This window comes from Aotus nancymaae, unplaced genomic scaffold (assembly GCF_030222135.1).
Source record: "Aotus nancymaae isolate 86718 unplaced genomic scaffold, 86718_ANA_hifiasm-v0.15.2.pri h1tg000012l, whole genome shotgun sequence".
Classification (NCBI taxonomy): Eukaryota; Metazoa; Chordata; class Mammalia; order Primates; family Aotidae; genus Aotus; species Aotus nancymaae.
The window spans coordinates 32,844,699-32,868,675 of NW_026988423.1; the positions used below are offsets into that span (position 1 = coordinate 32,844,699).

Below are 23,977 nucleotides of genomic sequence, written 5' to 3' on the forward strand. Positions count from 1 at the left end.
CTGACCATGTGGAGTGGAGAGGGAGAAGGTAGTGACTCTATCTTGACCCTCACTAATTCCCACAAGAGGCTGCTGAAAACATCCTTGTGATTCTAAGTTGTATCACATGGAATGACCAGGGCTGACCTGACATCAAAGCTCTGTAGAAATGCTGTGGTCCAGAGAGCACGAGAGCCTGAGTGACAGGGAAGAGAGATTAGAGATAGGACGGTAAACTCAAACAGGCTTTGGGGATTGTGGAGCCTGTCACGAGCCTGGCCCTTGTTGATTTCCTGGGTTGCTGTGGGCAGATGATCATCGCTATCATTACTTTGGATGTCAGGACATTGAGATACACCAGGCAATCTGATGCAACTGGCTTTTCCAGGACAGAAGTGTTTGCCAGCAAAGTGGAAACAGGGAAAGGGACTGGAACATTGAGTAAATCAGGAAATGGCACTGACCAAGGGACAGAGAGGCCAGAGCCACTTTACCCCCTAATTTAAGGTTCTAAATTCTCATCAAATGGTTTTTTCCTCAACTTCAAACCTTGTGGCATTTTCACCAATTGATCAACACCTGCTTTTATCAGACTCCTTAAATCTCTGCCTCACTGCAAAAAGTGATAGGGGAATGCTTTTCTCTTCTGTTATTTAAGTGAGGATTCTCATGGCATGGAGGGATCTCACAGAGTGATGAGATGGCAGCAGCATGCCAAGCCAATATGCCCATATAGGCAAGGGCCAGGTCCTGAATCCAGCCACCAGGAAGATCAAGGATCCCTGTATACATGCCAGAGAAGGCACTCTGTACAACTAGAACTGAGTCACAAACCACCTTCCAGAGCAGCCCCTAGGGAAATGCAGTATGGAAATGAAAGAAGAAGACTAAAAGAAGACTTTGTCCTTGTCCCATATTTGACGCATGAAATGCACCCCCTTAGTAACCAGGCCTGTGGCTCACAGAGTTGGTGAGCCATCAGCTAGCATCATCAAAAGAGACTTTTTAGAGTTCTTTGCCAGTCATATGGCGTCACGGAAAGAACAGGGCTCAGAAGTCAGATGGTTCTCTGAAGAACCTGATGGCCTCTTGTACTCTCTTCCACTGTAGGCTCTGGAATACAATAAGCTTCATGCCAAGTAAACATGGAATGTGGATAGATATCCACACAGGGGTCACAAAATTAAATTCTATGGGGACAAGGCAGGAACGTCAATGTGCGGGCCTGACCTATGAGAGAGAAAATAGGAGACCGATACGCACCTAAAGGAGGCAGTTTCCGTTCAGTGCCCACAGTGGTTGCTATGAAGGAGTGCCAGAATCCAAAGACATCCCATTACCCTGCTACGGTACATTCTTCACTTGGGCTGTGTGGGGTAAGGGGTTCTAACACTGTGAAGGCCAAACTGCCTATCTCTATGGCATGGAACCAGCCTGTGTGTGACCTTTAGTTCACATTGTTTGCCTTATTGTACCCAAAGCACAAATCACAATCCTTTTCCTTTTTAGGTTAAAATAGTTACATTTCATTATACTAGACACCTCTGCCAATCCTTTTTTGTTTCTTTTTGTCTTGAGTGCTGTAGCTTGCTCCAAATTCGTAGCACTATTGTCAGAGTCGACTTGGTTCATTTTCTTATCCCATCACCTCCTGAAAGCTGGTCAAATCTACAGTGTGACCATCACCTCCTCTTCCCATTGTGTCTCCTTCTGTCCTCACCCTACTTGATCCTCCCAAATTCTGCAATTGCTTTTGAAGATATTGTCTCCCCTCCAAGCCCTCACCACCTCAGCTTCAACGGTGGTCTCAGCAGTATTAAGAGAAATCACCCAAGCCCGGTTGTCTGAGGGCTACTCATCTGAACTCTAGCTCCTGGTGGGAGAAGTGTAGGCCTAAGTTGACTTCATTCAAGTACATCTTGTATCTTTTACCCTGGTCAGCATTAAGTCAGGTACTTGGAGGGGTAACAGCAACTTGGCACTGAAGGAAAGCTCTCTGGCTGAATCCTTGACTGAAGCAGAAACCTATTCTCTGTGTGCTGTTTATTCACGGGAAGAAGAGTTTGAATGTGGCCCCAGGTTGGCTCAGGAGTTGTGGCTTTCCCCAGGTTTGAAGCTACAAACAAACAAAAAAATATTAGGACCTGAAGCCATTTTCCCAAAGTCTCCCAGTGAGTGGTGGTGGCTTGACCAGGATTGGGGCTCTGGAGACTTCTTCGCGGCTAGTCCGGCTCCTTGACCACCAGACCACACAGTCTGTGCTTAACGTGTACTCAGCAAACCTCAAGCTCCAGGCCTGAAGAAACAGATTTTCCAAAAACAGACCTCTCTTTGTGAACAATTCAGCAAAAATTCTCTTTCCAGCTGTGAGCTGGGATTCATGTTGCAAATGTTGGTGTTAATTAAAAACATCCACCTTCTACAGTTTCAGCAACAAGGAAAAAGCACCATGCACGATGCGTTCCTAAGCACTCCTCTCCAAAGCACTTATAAATATGATTCTATTTATGGCATGAGTTGCTAGGGGTTCTGATAGATATTATCATTCCCAATCTTCAGCCCCAACGATAAAGTTGGGGCCAAGGAGATGGATGTGAAGGGCCCAAGTTGCCAAAAAGCAAAATTAGTATCAGTGGTGGATGCAAGAATACTCTTTCTTGCCCACAGGGTCCACTAAAGATGTTCAACTTTCTGTATTCATATCAGGAAGGGTACCTGGCTGAAATCAAATGTTTATCTGTTGAGTCATTAAAAATTTTCTTCACGTGGCTCTTAGTCCTTCAGACGTGAAGAAATGAGGTCTGACAAGGCCAGGGACATTCCACAAAGGATGACACAATATATTCAATGATTGGGATATTTGATGACTTCCCTATATGCCTATTATAGTTCTCAGCTTATTAGGAAATCTTTATCTCCAATGGTCCTAAGCTAGTGAGATCAGGAAGACTGAGCTGCATCCCTCTGTGCTTGCCTCTGGTTGGTGGATTTGTCCTGCTTTAATACATGATCCAGACAAGAAAGAATCAAGCCAGAGCCACAGCATTATGAATGAAATTCTTTGTTTTTAATTTCACACAGTTTAAAATACAATATGAAATCAGGCTACAGTATATAAAAAACTCTCCAGCAAAATGATGTGCCAGCATCAGCTACTAAAATAAACAAACAAAAAACTCCGCCATAAGAATTTTTTTGCATTTTTTTTAAAAAAACACATTGACACTTACATCGCTACATCTCTAAGCTACCTCAGTTCTGATTTTTAAAAAGCACCTGCTTTTCCTTTTTTTTATCTTGCTTTTAAATTTTCAGCTTTTAAAAAATATAAATTATATGAAAATACAAGTTGGAAAATAGTCAAACACAATATAACATCTTTTTCATCCCTATACTTCTCAGCTTAAAAAAAAGTATTCTTAAAAAAAAAATTCAATAACTGAGGCAGTATTCCTGATAATTTTATTTTAATATATATATTTTATATATGTATATGTATACATATATTTATGGTTCCTTGAAACTTCTTTGGAATGTAGGTAAGACTTCAACAAATTTATATAGACCCCAACAGAGGAAGCGGCATGCACAGCATGACTAGAAGAGAGAAGGTGTATTTCTCACCATGAAGGTTAGGCAGGTTAATGCTCTAAAACCCAGAGTGTTCATCTCCAAAGTGAGGAAAAGCACATCTGATCTTTGAATGCTACCTCCAATCCCCACGGCCACAAAACCAGGGCTCTATGTAGGGAAGTCCCTCCCCAGAATGGAGAAGGGAACAAAAGTGACTCTGAACCCTAAAGCCAAAACCGACAAAGGTTAAGGCATCTCTGGGAAAATAAGGGTTTCACCCAGCTAGACCAGATTTGCCCATCCTTCCTCTGAAGTTAACATGTGTTTTTAAAAAGCATAAACGCAACATTTCCAGTGTATAAACCACCCACCACTCTTCCTGGGATGATCTCTGGCCTTTGGACAAAGGAGAAAAACATCTGGCCAGATCAACAAAGCTGTCTTAACTAATATGCTATCTACAAATCCTGAAAACGGTGGACCTAGAGAGAAAGGGAATCTTAGCAAACAAGCGGGTGGAGGAGCACTAGGAGGCACTTTCTAATATCTTATCTGCTATAGGAATTGCAGGAGTTATACTCATAGAAGGGGAGTTTCCAACATAAATCTAACAGGAAAGGTGGATGATTTGAGAAAGTGATTTTATGCCTGGTTGCAAACAGCAAGCAATAACTGATACCCGGCCTTGGTTCCACTCTTACCCATTATTGAAATGTGGAAAGACTTAACTAGAAATCTCAGGTATTATTTCAGCTGCAGTTTTGCAAGTCTGCAAACACACACACACACACACACACACCACTTACACACATGCACACATTCACACACACCTTTTGCCAGTGCCCAACAAAAATCACATAATCTAAGAGAAAACAATGTAGTCCAAACAGTTCCACCCAACACTCCCTGAGCAGCTCCTAAAATATTTTGAGAGCTTCATTAAGGCACCTGCATCCAAAAGATCAAAATACACAGCTGGGATAATTCTGCCTTTGCTTTCCATGCAGACGCTCCAATTCATCAGTATGGGGATACTCATGAATCACAGAGCTATACGTTCCTGATAATTCTGGGTCTTCAACAGGATCTGGGAGTAAATAACAATCAACTTTCTTGAAGATATACTAGAAAACAGTTAGTACTTCCTGTTTCTCATCCAAATCCCATAAAGGGCCAGCCCTGAGAAGCACATCTTAAATGTTTCTTCCCTTCTCTCATGGAAGTCCATAAAGCTGCCCCTCTTCCTCATCCTTTCAACTGGGCAACTATAGAGTGAGGAGATTCTAATTGTGTTAGGCACTTTTCCTCACTAGTTAGATGTTGATTTTCCCCCCAAAACTCCATTTTCAGATCCACCCTCACAACCAGCAGAAAGATGACTACCTTGCTTGACTATGTTTGTATTGAAACTTTAGGGGAACTAAAAAATCTATTCAAATCTCATGGACAACCTTATTTTCTTCACTGAACCTCCTTCCTTTGTTTCCTTTGCCTTCAAGTCATTCCTCCCTTCTGGAATCAACCTTCACTTACCCTGTGCCAAGACATCAGCCCCAAGCATGAGGCCCTAGCACCACCTGTACCATTCACTTTGCATACACTGTCTCACCTGACATCCTACCGCACTAATTGAAATTCTTCAAAGGAAAGCCTTGCACTTCTCTTCCAAAGACAGCCAAATCACATTTTATTGAAATGCTCTCTTAATTCCCATCGCTTCTAAAACTCAGCAGGTCTAAACTCTTCAACTTATGTCATGTCTCCAGTTACTCTTTCACTCACCAATCAGAAAGCTGTACATTTCTCTCTACTGAATAACAGAGTGGGGGTGGGGGCGGGGTGGTGCAAAAAATGGAGGATTCTTGGAAAATAAGACATAAAAGAAAAATTATAGAGTGTTAGTTTAGAACGACATGCATTCAGGACTTATTCCTTAAGACCTGAAGGGTAATGCCCATGCATACAGCTTTTATTCCAAGTCATCTATGCTACAGGTATAGGACTAAGAAAGAACCAAGTCAATCTTCCTCCTTCGATTTCCTTTCCGTGACTTCAACAGTGCTCCTACGTTTACTGTGGTCCAAAACCAGGGATGCAAAATACATTCAGTTGAAAGACTTAATGCTTCTTAACTCAACATTAAGTCCAAACCCCGAGAATCCACTAATAACAAATAAGTAAAGGGATACAATAATACTTTTTTAATTGTAGATGACATTCACACACATCATTCCCCTGTACTCAAATCAGCATGAATTGTCCTTCTTTTATAAGTCCCATGAATTTGGGATCCCTGATCTCAATGAGAGCGCTTTGCTTTTCTAATGGGGTCTATATAAACAGTTTTCTTTCACTGTGACAGAATCCTCAGCCGGCAAATAAAAACAAACTTACATGATATTGCAATACTGAGACCACCTTAGAGCTTAAGACGATTTTTAAGAAAAAAAATACTGGCACAAAATTTAATAAAATAAATTTGAACACAACAATGGTTTTGGCCCCTCCCCACCGAAGTCCATCTTTGTTTCAAAACTAGAGTGAAAGGTAAATAGTTCTCAGTTTTGAGTACATCCCACCCCAAAACATGTTTCATCCCACCCACCTCTTTTTTGCCCCCCCAGATCTAAAAACAAAAGCAAATTAATTGCCTTACATCAGTTTCATGAGTTCTGATGTGACAATGTCTCTTGCTAATGGGTCACAACTCAAGACACTTTTTCATGGATGACTTTTAAACATGATTGGACACATTAGTCTCTTCCTCTCTTAAGCCAGAGCCTTCAAGCTTCTGAGAAGACCCTTCTTCCTCTCCCGAAAATTTGCTCAAGAATTTCTGGTCCCACCCACCCCACAAGTCCTGGCTTTCCTTTTCCAACTGCGCACAATTGATTACAGCTGCAACTGACTTAGCTCCCACCCCTGAAGGTAAAAAATGAGTTCTGGAAAATAAAAAATAGAATAACAATTAAAAATTCAAGAGTCCAACCAACGCGGCTGTCCTGGGAAGGTCTCAGCAGGGTTCCCCCAGCCCCTTCAGTGCCATCACTCATCGGCATCTGGCTTGACATCCAGCATGGCGTGCAGCTCCTCAGGGGTGTATCCCAGCAGGCTCTGCAGGTCACACACAAAGCGGTACACGTAGCGTTTCCCTGCTGTCTTGTGGATGATGTTTTTGTCGTAATAGTAGCGTAGGCCACGGCTCAGTTTCTCATAATTCATCTTAGGTTTGTTTTTCCTCTTTCCCCATCTCCTGGCCACCTGAAATTTAAAAAGAAAAATAAAGGAGGAATAGGTAAAAATCTACAAAATTGGCCAAATACGTATGTTTGTATGCCTATGCTCTATACCCATTCATGGTGAACCATGATACTCAAGCAAGACAATTTGAGATTCATGCAGATATAGAAAATATTTTTCTAGTTTATCTCTTCTGAATTCCATTTTTCATAGATGGATTGGGCAGGGATGGGAGTCACAATGATTCTTTCAGTTGATGAAAACACAGTGACCCTGAACTTCTGTGGAATAGGATTAAATATTTGACTTAAAACAATCAAACAAACAAAAAGAAAAGCCACACTATACACTCTCCTCTTTCCCCATATTATTAGTAAAATCTCCTTGCTTTGCAAACATGAAATCTAACAGGCACGTGTGAAGGGGAGGGGCTGAGCTGTAATCATACCTGTCTTTCATCAACAGGAAGTGTTTTTTTTCCATACCAGGGCATAAATATTTTCTCCTGTCTGCCAGAACAAAGATATTGTCTCTCTTGTTCATTTTTTTTATCCTCATAATTGGGCGTGGCACAGAACCACCACTCCATAAGCATGTGTGTAATAAAAGGAGAAACTAATGAGCCCATCTCCCAAGGCCTCTTGAACTGTCTGGCCCCTTTCGCACTCACAGAACCATGGGGCTAGGAGGAGGCTGAGTCACTAAGGCAGCTCTACGGTTGACGGCTGACCTGCTGCCAGGCACATTAGTGCCTCCTATCACTTAATCCTGTAAGACAAATGGGTAACATAGATATTTTCTCTATTTTCCAAATAATGAAACTGGGGCTCAGACAGGCTGCCTAGCTTGCTCCAGGAGCGGCAAGTGGAAGAGCTGGGATCCCAATCCTGGAAAATGTCATTCAGGTCCACACAACCCCTTGTAGGGGTTTTCTCTCATCCTTCCTCAGCACAGAACTCATAAGCCCCTCCTTCCTTACCTCATCTGGGTCAGAAAGTTTGAATTCCCAGCCATCTCCTGTCCAACTGATAAAAGACTGACAGGATTTATCAGTGAGTAATTCCAGAAGAAACTGCCACAGCTGGATTGGTCCACTGCCTAGAAACACAAGCCATTGTGAATCATTACACCAGATACTCAGCACTCTCCGCAGCTAATCCCCACACACGGCACTCCCACTTCCCTCTTCTCCCAGGCCATCCAGCCAGGAGAAAATGAAGGCAACAGATAGTGCACATGTTAGAGGAAGTGTTATGAGCTTGAACAGACAGAAAAGACAAAGGCCTCCCTATAAAAAAAGAAAGCATGGAAGAAAATGTATCAATTGCCTTATTTTGATTAACTTAAGGATCAGTTCATTTTTATTGCTAAGCAAATTCTAGAAAAAGAATATTAGGCCTATCCTCTGGGATATTCTAAGGCAGTATAATCTTTTGCACCTTCAAAAACAAAGTCATTATTTTTGCCTTCAGAAGTAAGAAACATATTAACGAAGGAATGAATGTTTTTGCCAGTTTCGAGCAGAAGTTACAGCTCATAAGCACTGCTCTCTAGTAGGGAGCCTCTGGCCCCTGATTTGTGAGTAAAAAGGATCATTATCCTCAGGCCCTCTCACAAGGAAATAGATGCTGAATGTCTGTTTGTCATAATATTTCTCTCCATCACCACCACCCTGCCCTTCCAGGCAAGCACCCAAACTAAGAAGAAAAAAAGAGAAGATTCATTACTATTTGAGGAATTAACTTGTCACCCAGGAAATCCTTAGAGGTCAGATGAGGACTATCTCAGAAATTCTACATAGGTTCAGGATATTCTAAATTACACACACACGTACACACTTCTCTGTCTTAGCCATAAACACTCTGATAGTCAATTTATTCTATGCTAAAGGGTTTGTATCACACCGATTTACTTTTAGGATACTTTTCTCATCTGAAATGACAATTCCACCAGTGATTCTTAATTTATGGGTGTAGGCAGAGAGAGGAATAGCGGTTCAAAAGTCTGTGCTGCTTGTTATGTGTCTATACTGCCCTGTATAACAGAAACAAACTGGGCAGAGCAGGACTGGGAATGACCCAGTCCACGTCTCTGGATACAGCCCAGAAAGCTCCAGCTCACACAGGAAAGCTTTGCTCACTAAGGCTCTGATTTTTCACCAGAGTTGCAGATTTGTCTGATCCAAAGTAAAGTGAGATTCAATAGGAAACAAACTTCAGTTTCCGTCTCAATCTAAAAAAGAAATTGCATTCATAATCTATAAGGGTAATGTCTTGTTATGTCTCATATTTCTACAAGACATGTTCACATGCATCATTTTGCTTGCTCCTAAAATCCACACCCAATCCCCTGCTGTAAGGAGAGGCACGAGTGGTCGTATGGTTTCCTTTCTATTGGTGCAGAAAAAGTGCTTAGCAAAGTACTGTGACTTTGCTCCAAGCTACAACTAGCAAAATGGTGGTGCTGGATCTAATACCCAGGGCTTTAGACTTGAAGAACCAGGGCAACCTCCGCTGAAGTAAGGGAACAGCTACGACATGAGCTGTCACCGCACAGCCAAAGGAAGTGCTCCTCCAGTAACAACTTCCTAATGGTGGTTTCCAAGCCTTCTCCTCAGCACCCGCCACGCTAAATATGAAGTAAATGAAACAGCTCTACCTCCTCTTTCTGAGGATATACCATTAGCTCTTTAAAACCATCTTGCAAGAAATACCTTGCATGTATTCCAGAATAAAATGACTCTGTGAACGCCTACAAAATAAATGAGTATTTGAACAACAGCCTAGAGGGCTGCACTGGGAAAGCTGTAACTTCCTCTGCTTCTACTTCCGTTCAGTAAAAACCATTTAGTAGTCAACTCAGTGACATTTGCAGGTTACCTGGGAGTTGCCGAAAGTCGTGAGCTACTCATTCTCTGCCTGGGCTCACAAAACGAACCGTGATATTATCATAGGAATCCACTGAGAAGCCATCCTAACAAGCACAAGAAAACCCACCTAGCCTCAGAGGAGAGGGGGTTGCTTTAGACCCTGACAGAGAAAAACTAACGAGAGCTATGATTGACTGTACACACATCACGACACAGATACTGGGAGTGATGCCCCACGGTCATCATTCCTCCCAATAACTCTGTGGGGTGAATGCAACTGTTGTGCTATTTGTTTCTATCACTTCACAACAGAGAAAACTGACACACTGCAAGGCCATTTAGATCAGCAGTGGAGTAGCCAGGACTGGAACCCAGGCAGCCTGACCCCAAATTCTTCATCTCAATGCTATATTGCCCCTGGACACAACCAAGCCAAAGGCCTGGCATGTAAACTGCCTGCCTGAGTGCAGTGGTCCAAGGGATAAGGGGACCTGACTTCTAAGACTCTCTCCCCACTTCTCACAGCAGTTGCAGGACATGGGACAGCCTGTGGTTCCCCCAGTTATCCCACCACCAGTGGCCGTGCCAGCCCCTGCCACGGCATCCACCTTCACAGGTGATGTTTCCAGCATCCTCTTGTGGTAGCCGTTATGTTACGTTACTTCATTGTTTCTCCCTCCCAATGTTCACCTGAGAACCTCTCCCTCACTATCTGAAAATTTCTTTGGGGCATGGGTTCTCATGACACCAAGCCGAGAGGGATGGGAAGAACGAGATCCTTAGGGTGAGTCTTGGGCAGGGAGTGGTCAGCACATCTGCCCGTACTGGAGAGCAGGGCCCAGGAGCACACTGCAGTTTCCATCCCTTGGGACTTGGCAGCCACAACGCAGAGAAGGGACCTTCAGTTCACATGGTTTGCACCAGCTCTCAGAGGAGGAGCCCTCTGATGGAATGGTTAGTTTTCCTTTTCTACCAGTGCATTTTCCAAATTGAAAGGTCAAGCAGTTGTAGGCTGTAGATACCCGCCCCGCCCTTTCTCTGTGATGGCAGCATATTGGACTCGGTGAGTCTGGGACAGGGGGAGTACTCGCCGGAGGACTTTTTTCTTCATCGTGACTCCTCCTTTGTGCAAAAGGAAAGAAAAAAAATTAAATTTAGGCCCTAGAAGCCCAAATCTTAGGTGCAGAGCTCTCTCACTCTTTTTTTTTTCTATTTGCACCCAGGGAAAGAGGGAAGATAGAGAGGAAAAGCAGATACCTAAAGAAGTAATGGGAATATGAATGGGAAGAAATCTCTCCCATTGGCTTCACAATAGGAAAGTCAACATAATAGAGATGTCAGTTCCAGGCTCCTTCCCTGGTTCCTGAAGAGAAACCCCTCCTGCCTAACTGGTGTACACATGACTCACCCTTCAAAAAGCCCACATTTTTGTACCAAGTAAGAGGAGTTCATGACGGTCCTTGAAGCTTCCCCACTAGCACATTTTTGCTGCCTCCCAAACTGCCCTTTTGTTGTGAGGGGCAAGAGAACTAGGAAAGGCACGGAAATGTTCTTCTAGCCAGAAACGCTGGGCCAGGATGGGCTCAGTTCCTGGCTGGGCCAGTGGATGGTCTAACACAGGAGCCTGTTTCCACAGCAATGCATCACCCTCACTTCAGGTCTGGAAGGGGACTTCAAGGCCACTTGTAAACCCACGGCTTAGAGGCGGCTCTGGGGTTGGAAGACACACTGGCTACACAGATCCACCAGCGACACCCAAATCCAGGCCCATCGGAAGTTCTTATGCCCAAGACTGGTGTAGACAGTGAAAGAGTCTAGCACTCCCAGTTAAAACTCTTCCAGAGGGTGTTTCTGTGCCGCTTAGCAGAGGCCCGCCCAGATCCACAGGGCTCCAGGGCCCCATCCCTTGCCCTTGCTCCAACATATCCCAAACTTGCAAAGCCTCTTCCTCCATTCCCCCTGCAACTCCCACTCATCCCTGTGCCCAGCCCCTTCCACCTACCCAAATGGACTGAGATCCCAGTGACCTTTGTCCCCCAGAGCAGAAAATGGTACTAAGAATAGCGCCAGTCATGAGAAGGGGAGCTCACATGTTCAATGTGACTCACAATGGTGTCCCTGTCTGGGATTCCCAAGGCAGTCAACGGCACCCTTCACGATGCTGCCCGGGAGTGTCACACATCAGGAATCCAGTGGCATCACTGGGAAAGTATGCTTCTCAAGTCAAAGCTCTGAGCCGCAACAACAGAGGGGTCCCTGTTAGAAGGAGGTCTCTTTCCAGAGCCATACAGGCGGGAGGGCACACACACACACTGCACACACCCATCTCCCGTGGCGCAGAGCCTCCACACCCCCTGCCGTCTGCTCCCTCTCCACCCTCCCTCTCAGGCGACTGTAGGGAAATTTCCTTCTACTGCTTTGTTCTTCTCAGCCTCTGAAGAAGAGGACAGTTCTTACTATACACTGACAGGCCTGACTTGAAGAACGTGGTACATGCTCAAAAGAAGAAATAGCAGGTGGGAACTTGGAGGGCTCCCAGGCCCACGAAGCAAATCATGCTAACGATGTTCACCTTCTACGGGGACCCCTGAGGCTCCTCAAATCTAAGGCAACAATCTCACTTCTTTAAAAAAGGTAAAGCTTCAAGTAAATTCCTGCTCATTTGGGTCATATTTCAAGTATCTTTTCCTTGTCTAGGAGCTGCAAGGCCCATCATCTGTCTCAACGAGGAGCTGGTTATTAAAAATCCCCTGCTATTCTGATCCCATGCCCTGAGGCTGAGAACTCAGCAGCATAAATACATATATAGCAATGGGCTAGGACAACGTGTTAGTAACATGCTCCTAATAAAAATCTCTTCCATTTTACCAATTTGTCAGTATTATTCTTCTCATTTTCTAGGTCTGGGAGTTGCCTGCCTGTGACAAGGACATCCTTACAGCCTGAGGGTCACCCATATTGTTGGCCCTGTATTTCAGGGTCAGGTTGAACTTCACTTTTTCCTTCTACTCCTTCCTCATTTCCATTTCAACCACAAGTTCTCACTCTTGTCACCTGTGCTCTGCTGAGAGGCGAACACGGAAGAGTTGTCTTCCCAACAGATGGGAGGTCAATGCTGGGCGGTCACCTTCCCAGGCTGTCCCCTCATATTTCCATTGTACTTGGCTTACACCAAGACCAACCCCAGTGGTTTGCTCTCTGTCCATTTCTCCTCACTAGAATATATACTCTAAGGACAAGGATGTTGTTTTTTCACTGCTTCAACACAAAGTCCAGAACAGTGCCTCACCAACAAATATCAACAAACAAAAAATTCTTTGCTGTTGAATGACTCCTGTGTCATCTGACATGTTCTCCCTGAGAACACAGATTGTATCTTATTGAGCCATATATCCTCAATGCCAGGTATGATAGCTTGTCTTCAGTAGGTACTCAGTAAGTATTTTCTAAATTCTATTACTGCAACAAACCTCCTCTGAAGAAAGCCGTAAGGATTAGGAAGGCCACTCAAATGGCTTCTCTCTATTAAACTATATTTGGGGCCAAACAATATGAGTGCCCCTCAAGCTTCATTTCATCAATGTGCTCCCCAAAATGAAAATGACCATACCACCTGTCCTTTGGGAGTTAATCTTCTACTTTGAGAAGCTAATCCCTTTAGCTCTATTCTAAAAGTCAAATCAAATACCTCGGTGTGGGCAGGACACCACATTTATTTTAACCTATGAAACTCTCATGGTTGGTCACCCTTGCAACAGGGCTGACTCTGCCCTGATAGCACACATCTGGCAGGTGGCCCTAAAACAGAGGAACAGGCCTGGCTGGCCCCTCCCTTCCAGCCAGGTGTCTCTACCCACAGCCAAACGATGATGGCAAAAACAGAACATTCGAATCCAGAAATGACCCATCTGTTCACAAGTGTATCAATCTGCCATTCATGCTACCACAGGAGGACGCACCTCTGAGGGTGGGGTGGGTGACTCCCCAGCCCAAGCCTCACCTCTTTCTGTCAACCCCCTTCTAAATCACCATTCACAAAGATCCCCAAATCTCTCGATTTCCATTAAGTCCCTATGAAATAAAGTTTAAAGACAAAACAGAAAACATCCTGACCATTTGTTTCTTGCCCTCTGGACCAAACTCAACCTAAAGCTGCACAAAGTCTTGTTGCCTGAGGATGAATAACTCAAGAAACTGTAATGCTGGACTGACTGGCAATCAGGCACTGGGAAATTATTTTAAGAAGATTAAGGCCCAGGAGTTCTTGATATTTTGGCTGAGTTCTATGCCTCTCATTTCTTCTGAGTTGTACATTTTCTTTGGCCCCATCCTGATCCAATCTTTTTTTTTTTTTTTGGAGACAGAGTTTCGCTCTTGTTACCCAGGCTGGAGTACAATGGCACAATCTCGGCTCACCGCAACTTCCACCTCCTGGGTTCAGGCAATTCTCCTGCCTCAGCCTCCTGAGTAGCTGGGATTACAGGCATGCGCCACCATGGACAGCTAATTTTTTGTATTTTTAGTAGAGACGGGGTTTCACCATGTTGACCAGGATGGTCTCGATCTCTTGACCTCATGATCCACCCACCTCGGCCTCCCAAAGTGTTGGGATTACAGGCGTGAGCCACCGCGCCCGGCCCTGATCCAATCTTATCTCATCCCTAACACACTCCATGTATAACACATTCTATAACTGGCCAATACAGCCTTGGTTTAATGACTTACTGTATGTCAATATATTCTATAAACGTGTTCCTGTATCAATGGCTAATAACTCATGGGCAGTGACTGGGAATATAAGTTCCAATAATTCAACTCAAAGAACAAAGAACATTCTGACAGGTGTTTACAAAGCAGACTTGCTGAACACAATGATGAATAACAATTTTATAAACTTGCATGTATTTATTGCTGGGATAGCCAGTATCTAACCATGAAAAAGAGTGTGAAAACAGCTCTCAAATCAGTTAAAACCAGTCATTGACTGCCAAGTCCATGTCTCTCGAATGTTAGATGAAAAACGAAAGAAGGCAGAGTGTCAAAAAAATTAAAAATAAAAGCCATTTTACATGTTAGGCAGTGGAGTACTGAGTGATGACAGCATCCTATAAAATTAAAATATATGATGCCTGTGGGAAAACCCCAGGTAGGGAATCAAGGGCACAAGGTTTTGATATCAGTTCTTCCCTGAATCACCATGCAATCTCACACAACTCATTTAACCTCTCTGTGCTTTACCTTTTCCATCCCTAAAATGGAAATAGTAATCTCTGCTTCTCTTTACTTTATAGAAATGTAAATTAAGTCCTTATTACAAAAATCTACAAATATACATATATATACAGAGAGAGAGAGAAAGAGACTTAGAGGCCAACAATTTAGAAGCAATTGAAAATACAATAATAGAATGCAACAGAAGAATGAAACAACAGAAAATACATTTTTAAAAACAATTTTCAAAAAACAAGAAAGAAAAAAGATACATTTAAGAAAATTGTAAGGCACTAGAAAAAATTTAATTACACTTTCAACGATTAAATTGGCCTTTTGTATGACAACCTTGAGAAAGCAGAAAGTTGGAGGTTAAGTAAAAAAAAAGTTAAAGCATAAATGAGAATAACCATTTAAGATTCTTTTAAGTTAGGGAAGACTCTGAAATCCTTGTTCTAATTAAAAGTACATATGCACAAAAAGAGATAGCAGATGCAAACTGCTTTGCAAGTGAAAGTATCACAGGCATTTATGGTTTAGGGAAATCTTGGCCACAGATGGACTTAGATCCTCTTTTCCCAATGCACCTTCTTCCTTCGTCATTCATGTCCCTCACCAAGTGCCCTTCACCTAACTGTTACATAGACCTCACCTAGAGCAAGTTCAGCACGGTTCCCCACAAATGTCAATAGTTTGGGCCCAAAGAGATGGGTCCCACCAGCATTTACCAGGGTTCAAGCAGAATGGGTTGGCCAGCCATCAATGCCCAAGACAGGCTTGACAGTAAGACCAGGTGGCTGGCAACCGTCCAGGGGAGTCCTCCCACCTGGAACAGGCTTAAGCAAAGCGTATTTGGCCAGTCTGACTTGGGTCTGAGAACAAGACAGTTACGCATTTTTAGGGTATGAGGGAAAGACCTTTGTTTTTGCTCTGGCTCTGCACACCTGCAAGTGCTCAAGTACACATGTGTGGGGGTGGCAGCAGGAGAAAAGGGACTGTTCCTCTCTTAAAGGGGCAGTCTCTATTCAAATGCAACCACGTCTTTCTTCTAAACCCACCAGTAACTCTGTCTAACACATTCAAGCTAACACTCAGACACAAACTTGGACAGTGAGCCAGTGAAGCTCAAGTCAGGAAGTGGGTTTCTTTATAGCTCTTTCCTCCTGATGTCTTCTAGGTAACTGGTTCTTTTAAGAAGTCACCAGAGATGGGTTGGATTTGGCGGAAGGGGATAAGGATTTTGTTATAAACCAAAGAAATGGTTTTTCCAGCCACTATAAATGTACAAAGAAACATCTCCCTAAGTATGTAGGTAACAAGAAGAAAGATATGTTCACTGGTCAGGGGTAGAGAACACAACTTTAGAAGTCTGAAGACTACAGTCTTTTCTCAGTAGGATTCTCAACTTGATCTCTGGAATTTATTTTATCCTAGGGGTTGTTTCTCCTGCATATCAAGAATGACAGAAATCACAAGTTAGGCGTATTAGAATCCTTGGAAGGAAGATGAACTAGAACCTAAGTGATCATTTGCACACCGAATTTTGTAAGCATTTATCCAGCATATAATCTCTGAACACTCCTCAAATGTAGCCAGATTGTGTTGAATAGCAAAAGAGAATATTAACAATAACATGGAGTAGCAGAACAAGTACTTTTTGTTTCACCATAATGTGATGAGCTGAAAGTGTCCTACCTACGCCTTTAAAGAAAAAAGGACAGAGAACCAGAACCTAGCCTCGAGAGGCTGCCGTAAGAAACTCCACCGCCTCGGCTCTGAATGTCAAACACCTCCACAGACCGGTGCCCTGTGAGCATCCCCAACAAAGCAAGTCCCATCCTCGTTTCAGAGTTTAAACTTTCACATTCAATCACTCTAGGAGAACTTTCACTCTCATTATCTCTCAGGGAGAGGTGAGTCACACAAAAGACAATAAAGTTTGGGGAGTTACAGTCAACAACATGCATTGAACTCAGAAGCCCATCACTGGCCGCCGAGAACATCAGGACACATAGTCTTGAGTCCTGCCACATGGAAAAGCTGTGCTGGTCTCAACAAGCCACATTCATAGGTCAGGTCTCTGCAGCTGTTACATTACCTGTGCTACTCAGATCTCCTGCTTCAGGGAACATAATTGACTGGCTCTACCATGTCTACACCAACACCCTCCTTTTGGGGATTGCTCCAGCCAGGGACCAAGCATGGTGAGGACATGGCAGGCCCACTCCTGTGATACGCTCCCCCAGCAGGCAACCTTGACCCAAGGATCCCCATGGGCCTGGCCAAAGCTTTCTTGGGACTAAGCTGCAGGGGAGGGCTCTTTCTACCTAAATCTCCTCCTTCAAGACCTACCTTCTCTTTGCTGCCTCCTCCCTTTTCTTCCTTCATAGATGCTCCCTCCGTAAATGTTTAGCACATCTAATCGTGTCTCTTGGCACCTGCTTTCCAGCACACTCAAACTAACACAGTATTTTGAATATTTTATGACATTGTGAAAACCCTGAAAGTCACCTTATTTGTTGTTTGCTGTGTGACATTGAACTAGACCTCCTCCTCTAAAAAGAAAAACAAGAACTCGATTCCCTCATTTATACAATGGGCATAACAGAAACTTCCTCATGTGATATTTGGTGAAGGATTTAAAAAGTCAATGTATATGAAGGAGTCTAGCACACAGTAGGAACTTAATACATCTTGGATTCAGCTAAATAATTGAAAAGACCTAATCTATTATTAAATACCTGCTGTGCCTCATGACACCGCCGGCAATTACTGCAATTCTGTAAGTAAAATGCATTGTTCCCTGGCCTCAAGGAACTTACAATTATACTGGAAAAGTAAAAGGTTTGGAGAATACTATGGAATGGAAGTGACAGCTAGCACTTAGAGAACAGCTTCCTGTATACCCAGCACTGTTCCAGATGCTTTTCATAAACTAATTCATTAGTTCTCACAACAAGCCTATGGTATAGAAACTATTATTACTGCCATTTTGCAGATGAGAAAATAGATACAGAGATCTTAGCTTGCCAAAGGTTACATAGCTGCTCAGTGGCAGGGCCTGACTCCATGATCTGAATTCTACAGGGGGTAGCCCCTGAATGTGTTACCCCTGGTGAAACCCCACGGGATGGCCTCCCTTTCTTGTGTTTAACCTGGACTTCTATCTGCAGGCATTCCCGAGTGACTGATGGGGTGCTGATGAGCGCTCCAACCTGCAGGCGTCACATGCAAGTCACTTTAGGGAGACAGGAGGGACAGAGCTTCTCTTGAATGAGCCTCTACACAGAGCAGCTGCTGCTCACTCTCTGCAGCAGGGAAGGCCATCCAGGGAAAAGAAAGAAGTGCCAAGGGGGCAAAAGCAGGGTCACCTGGGACACCTGGCAGGGCCTTTCCCAACAGCGGTGCTGGGGAATTTCTGAGGCCTGTTGTTTAAAGGCAATAGGGACTGGCGTGGATGTCTCAGCAGCAGGCTGGCTGCATTCTGCTCAATGGAAACATTTTGCTCCTTCAAAGGTGGAGCTTCAAACTGGAGACAGAGTGGAATTCCAGAACGGTCACCACCCAATTTCCATTATTTGTAGTGAGACTTTATTAAAGAAACAATGACTCCAAAAATGTAAGACTCAGAGACTTCTCCTCTAAAATAGGCAGCGGGCTACACCCAGAACAGAGGGGTCAACCTGTGAGTCTGCTGATATCCAAAACACAGGCACCCTCTAGACCTCAGAGAGTTGTATACAACACCAGGGTTCGAGATCTACTGTACAGTACGAATAGATCTCTTCTGTCCAAAGACTGCTTGCAAGGTATTACCATAGCTGAATCAAGACACTAAGGTGATTCAGCCAGTTGTGGCCTTCAAAAGCGACGACAAAAATAGGGAATCACTGTTTTTCACATTTTTAAAAAGACATTTAGGAAAAAAAGTTAATAGTGAGGCCGAATCCTTTTACCATGTGATCTTTTTCTACTGGTAGCAGATGATTAAGAAAAAGTCATACAAAACCAATTAGGAAGCAGAAACAGTGAAATTACTCACAGGCAATAGAAAGGAGCTTTGCCTCCTATCCAGTTCAAATCTTCCCAGGAATTCTCCTCAGTGCTCCAAAGTATTTTCCCATCAATCACATAACTGAGCAGCATGTGAGTCTATTATTCCACTGAGATCCCCAGGTCCACCCCAGGCGCCCCTTTAGGATCCACTGCTAAACCCAGCACAGGGAATAGAATCCCTGCCAGTGTCTTCAGCTACTAGCTGGCAGGAAGGCTCCATTTGAGCTGAGGGGTCTGCCAGCTTCCTGCAACTGGTTAATCACAGCAGCCTCTGAGCAAGAAAGGGAAGACACTCTGTTTCTGCCCTTCTCATTCCCAAGCTCTTTTCCTCTTATCCAACCAGGTGTGCTGCCCAGGGATGCTCTACATTGAGACTGTGATGGCTTCAGCAAGCCTGGGAGGCAGCCCCAGCTTTGCCTGGCCCACGGACCTCAGTGAAGTGCCCTAACTTCTCTGGGTCTGACTTCAGCCATTTCACGCTGTCTTATACAACAGCATTTACAAGGAGAGACTTTAGATTCAGAGCTTGGCTTCAATAATCCCCCAAATTAAAAGGCTCTACCCTATTCCTAATAACATGCCCACAGCACAAATTCACACTGCACTAGTAACCTGCTTTTACTCTTTCCTTATCACTGACTTAGGCTCATATCAAAAGTTTCCACAGTTGTTGTTTGTACCTGAATACATTGAGATTATTTTGCAATCGAGCTTTCCTTCAGAAAACTGTGATTTTAGCTAATGCTGCCAAAATCTCAGGTTTCATTCTGAAAAGAAGGGCTTTGAAGCACTTCCTTTTGCAGTAAAGTTGTTTAAAAAACATGTTTTAGCAGTAGTTTTGGGTTACTGAACCCTAAAACTCAACTACAAGCCAGAACTCCAAGGTTCTGGACTTGGCCCTGGGACTTTCTTATTGTATGACTTTAGACTGGTTCTAGAGTCATCTATGAAATTACAAGAGGATTTACTTCAGGGCAGAATCAATTTGAGAGGACCTAGAGGAAAATGTACAGGGCTTCTTCTTCTGCAAGACTAGTACTTTTTTTTCTGTGATGTCTCACACACACAAAAAAATTTGGAAGTTGACTTCCAGATAGTCCCAAATTTAGCCTTAAGGAAACAGAAGGACTGCTTATTTATAAATCTGTGTAAGACCATAAAACATAATTTCATTACAGTTAATAAACAGCTTTGGGTTTAGCCTTTTTTAGGCTCCTAGAAAACAAGAAAACCACTTCATTCATAATTGCATATCAAAGAGTGGGAACACACCTAGACATTGATAAGGGCATTAGCGCCAGACCTGCTCGGTAACAGCTGCAGAGGTGTTAGGACCCCTTATCTGTGGCTATGTCTGACAATCTGGAATGAAGTTCAATAAAGGTGATTTATAGGTCAATAGCTCTGGACAGAAGCCAAGCCCAGCTCTCCTCCCTCCCACAAATCCCTAACCCACATACATATAGTGTTCATTACTGACAAGAGGGAGACAAGGTCCTGATCACTCTAGGCGGACAACTGTGATAAACAAGGAGTGCTCTCATTCTGTAATAGGAAGAAAAGATTTTGTACTCAGGTAAAGACATTTGGGGCTTAAGATTCAATTCAGAAGCTACCTCTGTGCAGAATGCAATTACATACATGGCCGTGAATAAGTCATTTTTTGTGCCTCAGTTTCGTCATCTATGAAATGGAACTAGAGGGGTTGAGAGGAAGGGAGAATGTGACAACCCATTATATCTTTCTATACCTACTGAAACGGAAAAGCAAGAAGCAGAGATGCCTATGTTTTTCAAGGACTTGGAAAGCATTTTGCTTAGTTCTATAAAGTAGATATAGAAAACATTGGGCTACTTCTCTCGGACTATGTTGTAATTAGAAGAGGTTCATAATGTATCTTCGAACAAAACAAAAGAAAACGGAGCTTTCTGATGGTATCAGTTTGATAACCGTAAGCAGTTCACAGTAAGGTAAGGAGGTACATTTTGGCGGAAGCCAACATTGCATTTGATGTATTCTTAACTCAGCTAACAGGCAGGCTTTCAAGCCATGTTATCTGCCCCCGCATCTTGACCTAATTTAACAAGTTGCTATGGGAGCCCAGTGAAGGTTGATGCAATTTTCTTATCTTTGGAGGAAGAATGTAACTGTGCAAGAGAATGTGAAAATTCAGTTTCTAACTGATTTCCACACTTACAGTGCAGTAAGAAAGACACCCTATCAAGAAGTAAAATGTATTCCTTTGGAGGTGATATGGACAAAGACCCAGACTCCTGGTGAAATGGCAGGAAGATGGATTCTTTTCCCAGCTTGGAGAATCTAAGCCTGCACCCTTTAGTTCAGGCCAAGTAATAGTGACATAGAGCTATGTGTACCCCTACTGTGTGGCCAAACATACTCTGGAAAAATCAAATTTTAAAGGAACAGACAGAAAATGGGAGCAGAACCTGAGAGAGAAAGTCTGACTTTTACAAGCCATAAAATGTATTGCCAACACTTGTATACAATGAGTTCCACTTTACAAATTTCAGCTCATCTTAACATGTCTGCATAAAGCTAGATATCCATTTATAGGCACTCTAGTGACTGCCTCAGGTGGTGGGTGAGGCTGAATGGGCACGTTTCATCCCCTTCCCTGTGCCCTAGGATGCATCTTAAATGAGGCTGGTGGGGCACCATGAGGTGTGAGATCACTCTCATAGGATGAGTTTGCAGTACAGGCAGGAGATGCTCACCAGGCATCAGTTACAGGAAGAAAAGCCACTAAAATGTGGGCTGCTCCTCATACACCTTACAAATCTCAACTTTCATTCAGACCACAACAATAGGAGAATCCAGTTCAAGTCTAAGGATATTTAAAATATCTTGAATTCAAGGAGACAGTGAGCCCTCAAGGGCTACTCACTTTTCTGCACTCAATACGTACTCAGACATTTGCTGAAATAATTGAATTGTTATAATTTAAGGGTTTTTTTTCCTCTACATCTAACACAATGTCTAGCATTCATTTATTTAATTAGTTGATTTAATTCAATTACATTTTCACAGATTTCCTGCCACCAAGATAAGGATGAACACTTCTACTTCACTAAAAGTAGAAAAGAGTACAAGGTAAATTTGCCTAAAACCACACAGTGTGTTAGAGTTGGGAGAAAACACAGAGGACTTCTGTTTTCTGGGCTATTATTCTCACCACCATATGAGATAGTATGAAAAGCAAACTTGCAATTGTCAAGGAGAAATAACTGAATGGTAAGATACTTCAAAATGTTTTTTTCATTAAAATGACTACTTCAGTCTTTGAGACTTTATAATCATCATCCTTTCTCTTCTACTCACTAAATGTTTTATTCCCTAATCCCATGTGTGGGGGGAGAGAGAGAGAGAGAGAGAGAGAGAGAAGGAAAGAAGGAAGGAAGGAAGGAAGGAAGGAAGGAAGGAAGGAAGGAAGGAAGGAAGGAAGGGGAAAGGGAAGGAAAGGAAAGGAAAGGAGAGAGGGAGGGAGGGAGGGGGGAAGGAAGGAAGGTGGGAGGGAGGGAGGGGGAGGGAGACAGGGAGGGAGGAAGGGAGACACGAAGGGAGGGAGGGAGACAGGAAGGGAGGGAGGAAGGAAGGAAGGAAGGGAGGGAGGGAGGGAAGGAGGGAGGCAGGGAGGGCAGGCAACTATCAATCTATCCAACATAACTCAGACCTAGAGCATAGTTTTCCCTGCAGCACAAAAACAGAAGCAAGCACTGCCAGTTAGAGATAAAGTCCACCTCCCAAGGCCATGAAGTCATTTTAGAGCTACCTCTGCCTTTCCTTTCTCTTCCCAACTAAGCAGCACATCTGCCTTCCTTTATCACTATACTCAACTGCACTCTAGTTCTTCAACCCCTAACAGGTATAACTGCATGAGCTGGCACTCTTATACATCCTGAGAGCGACTTAATATACTTTTCCTCATTCCAGATGTTTTTAATGGAAATGGATACACTTCCTAATAATCTCCTTCCAGAGATGGGAAAGGACTCCCTTGAAAAGTAGTAAGCTCCTACATGCTAGCCATGTTCAAGCTAAGACCACGGGGCACTGTAGAAAGAATAAAGTAAGGAGCTTTAAGTTCCGTTCCTGGCCTTGACCTTGTTGCTACCCCAACACACAGACATGATTCCTAAGCACTATTCATGCAATGAACTGCACTAGGGGCTATGTGGAATGCAACAGAAGAGACACACTCCTGACCTTTCAAAGGGGAGTAAGTTTTCAAGCATTTGAATTGTTCTCAAAGGTCAATGGTTTTCTTCGTAGAAGACCTAAGGCTTCCCTGAACGCAAAAATAAGAATTCAGCATACTCTAAAGATCAGACAAGTACCTCAAGAGAAACACAGATCTTGCTGTTTGTCATCATCCACACAAAGGGTCCCTACATGAAAATGTGTCCAGCGTGGAGAGAATTATAAGAGGATAAAGGCCTAGATCACATCTGAGTAATGAAAGCTATTTTAAAATAAGCTATACTCACAACACACCTTCTAATTTTTAGAAAACACTACAATCTTACAGAGTGATCTGATGATTAACACATTAATGCTCCTTGGCTATTTCTCACATATACTCTCCACACGTTTTTCTGGTTAAGTAGCATGATGTGCTACAACCCATTTGAACAAAGAATTGTTTTGCTCTACTACCAGAGTCTCAATCAAAGCTCAAGCTCTCAACCTACAGCTTCATTTCTCTATGGTCTTTCTTCACTCATCACTATCATAACACAGCTTTTGCTCCTGGAAGAAAACTGATAATAAAGCCAAGTGAGAGGAAGGGTCTCCTCTACAGTCCAGGATGGATCTGGACAGGGCGGAGAGCCACTGAGGACACTGCTCCCACATTTGAACAGCTGGCCTAAAGAGAACCATGCTGCAGAAGAGTCCAGTGTGGAGGCCATTCAGTTGTGCCTTTGAGAGATGCTGCTGTTGATTTTGTATTTAGAAAGACCTCCCAAGAGCAGACCAGGAAAAATCCCCTGATGCCAGGCCACTAGATTCAGTTTCCAGGAACACCAAATC

At 43.4% G+C, this 23,977-nt stretch overlaps 1 protein-coding gene across 6 annotated transcripts in view; it reads right to left on the reverse strand.

The window, feature by feature from the left end:
* Positions 1 to 3,024: 3,024 nt before the first annotated feature.
* The window catches only part of ETS1 (ETS proto-oncogene 1, transcription factor), a 126,665-nt gene continuing 105,712 nt past the window's right edge, over positions 3,025 to 23,977 (reverse strand). For all 6 annotated transcript variants that reach the window (XM_064375577.1, XM_064375575.1, XM_012470128.3 and 3 more), the window contains 2 exons: positions 7,772 to 7,890; positions 3,025 to 6,813 (listed from right to left, as the gene is read on the reverse strand). In XM_064375577.1, coding sequence (XP_064231647.1) covers positions 6,598 to 6,813; positions 7,772 to 7,890 — 335 coding nt within the window. In that variant the 3' untranslated portion in view covers positions 3,025 to 6,597. The remainder of the gene's footprint in view (positions 6,814 to 7,771; positions 7,891 to 23,977) is intronic.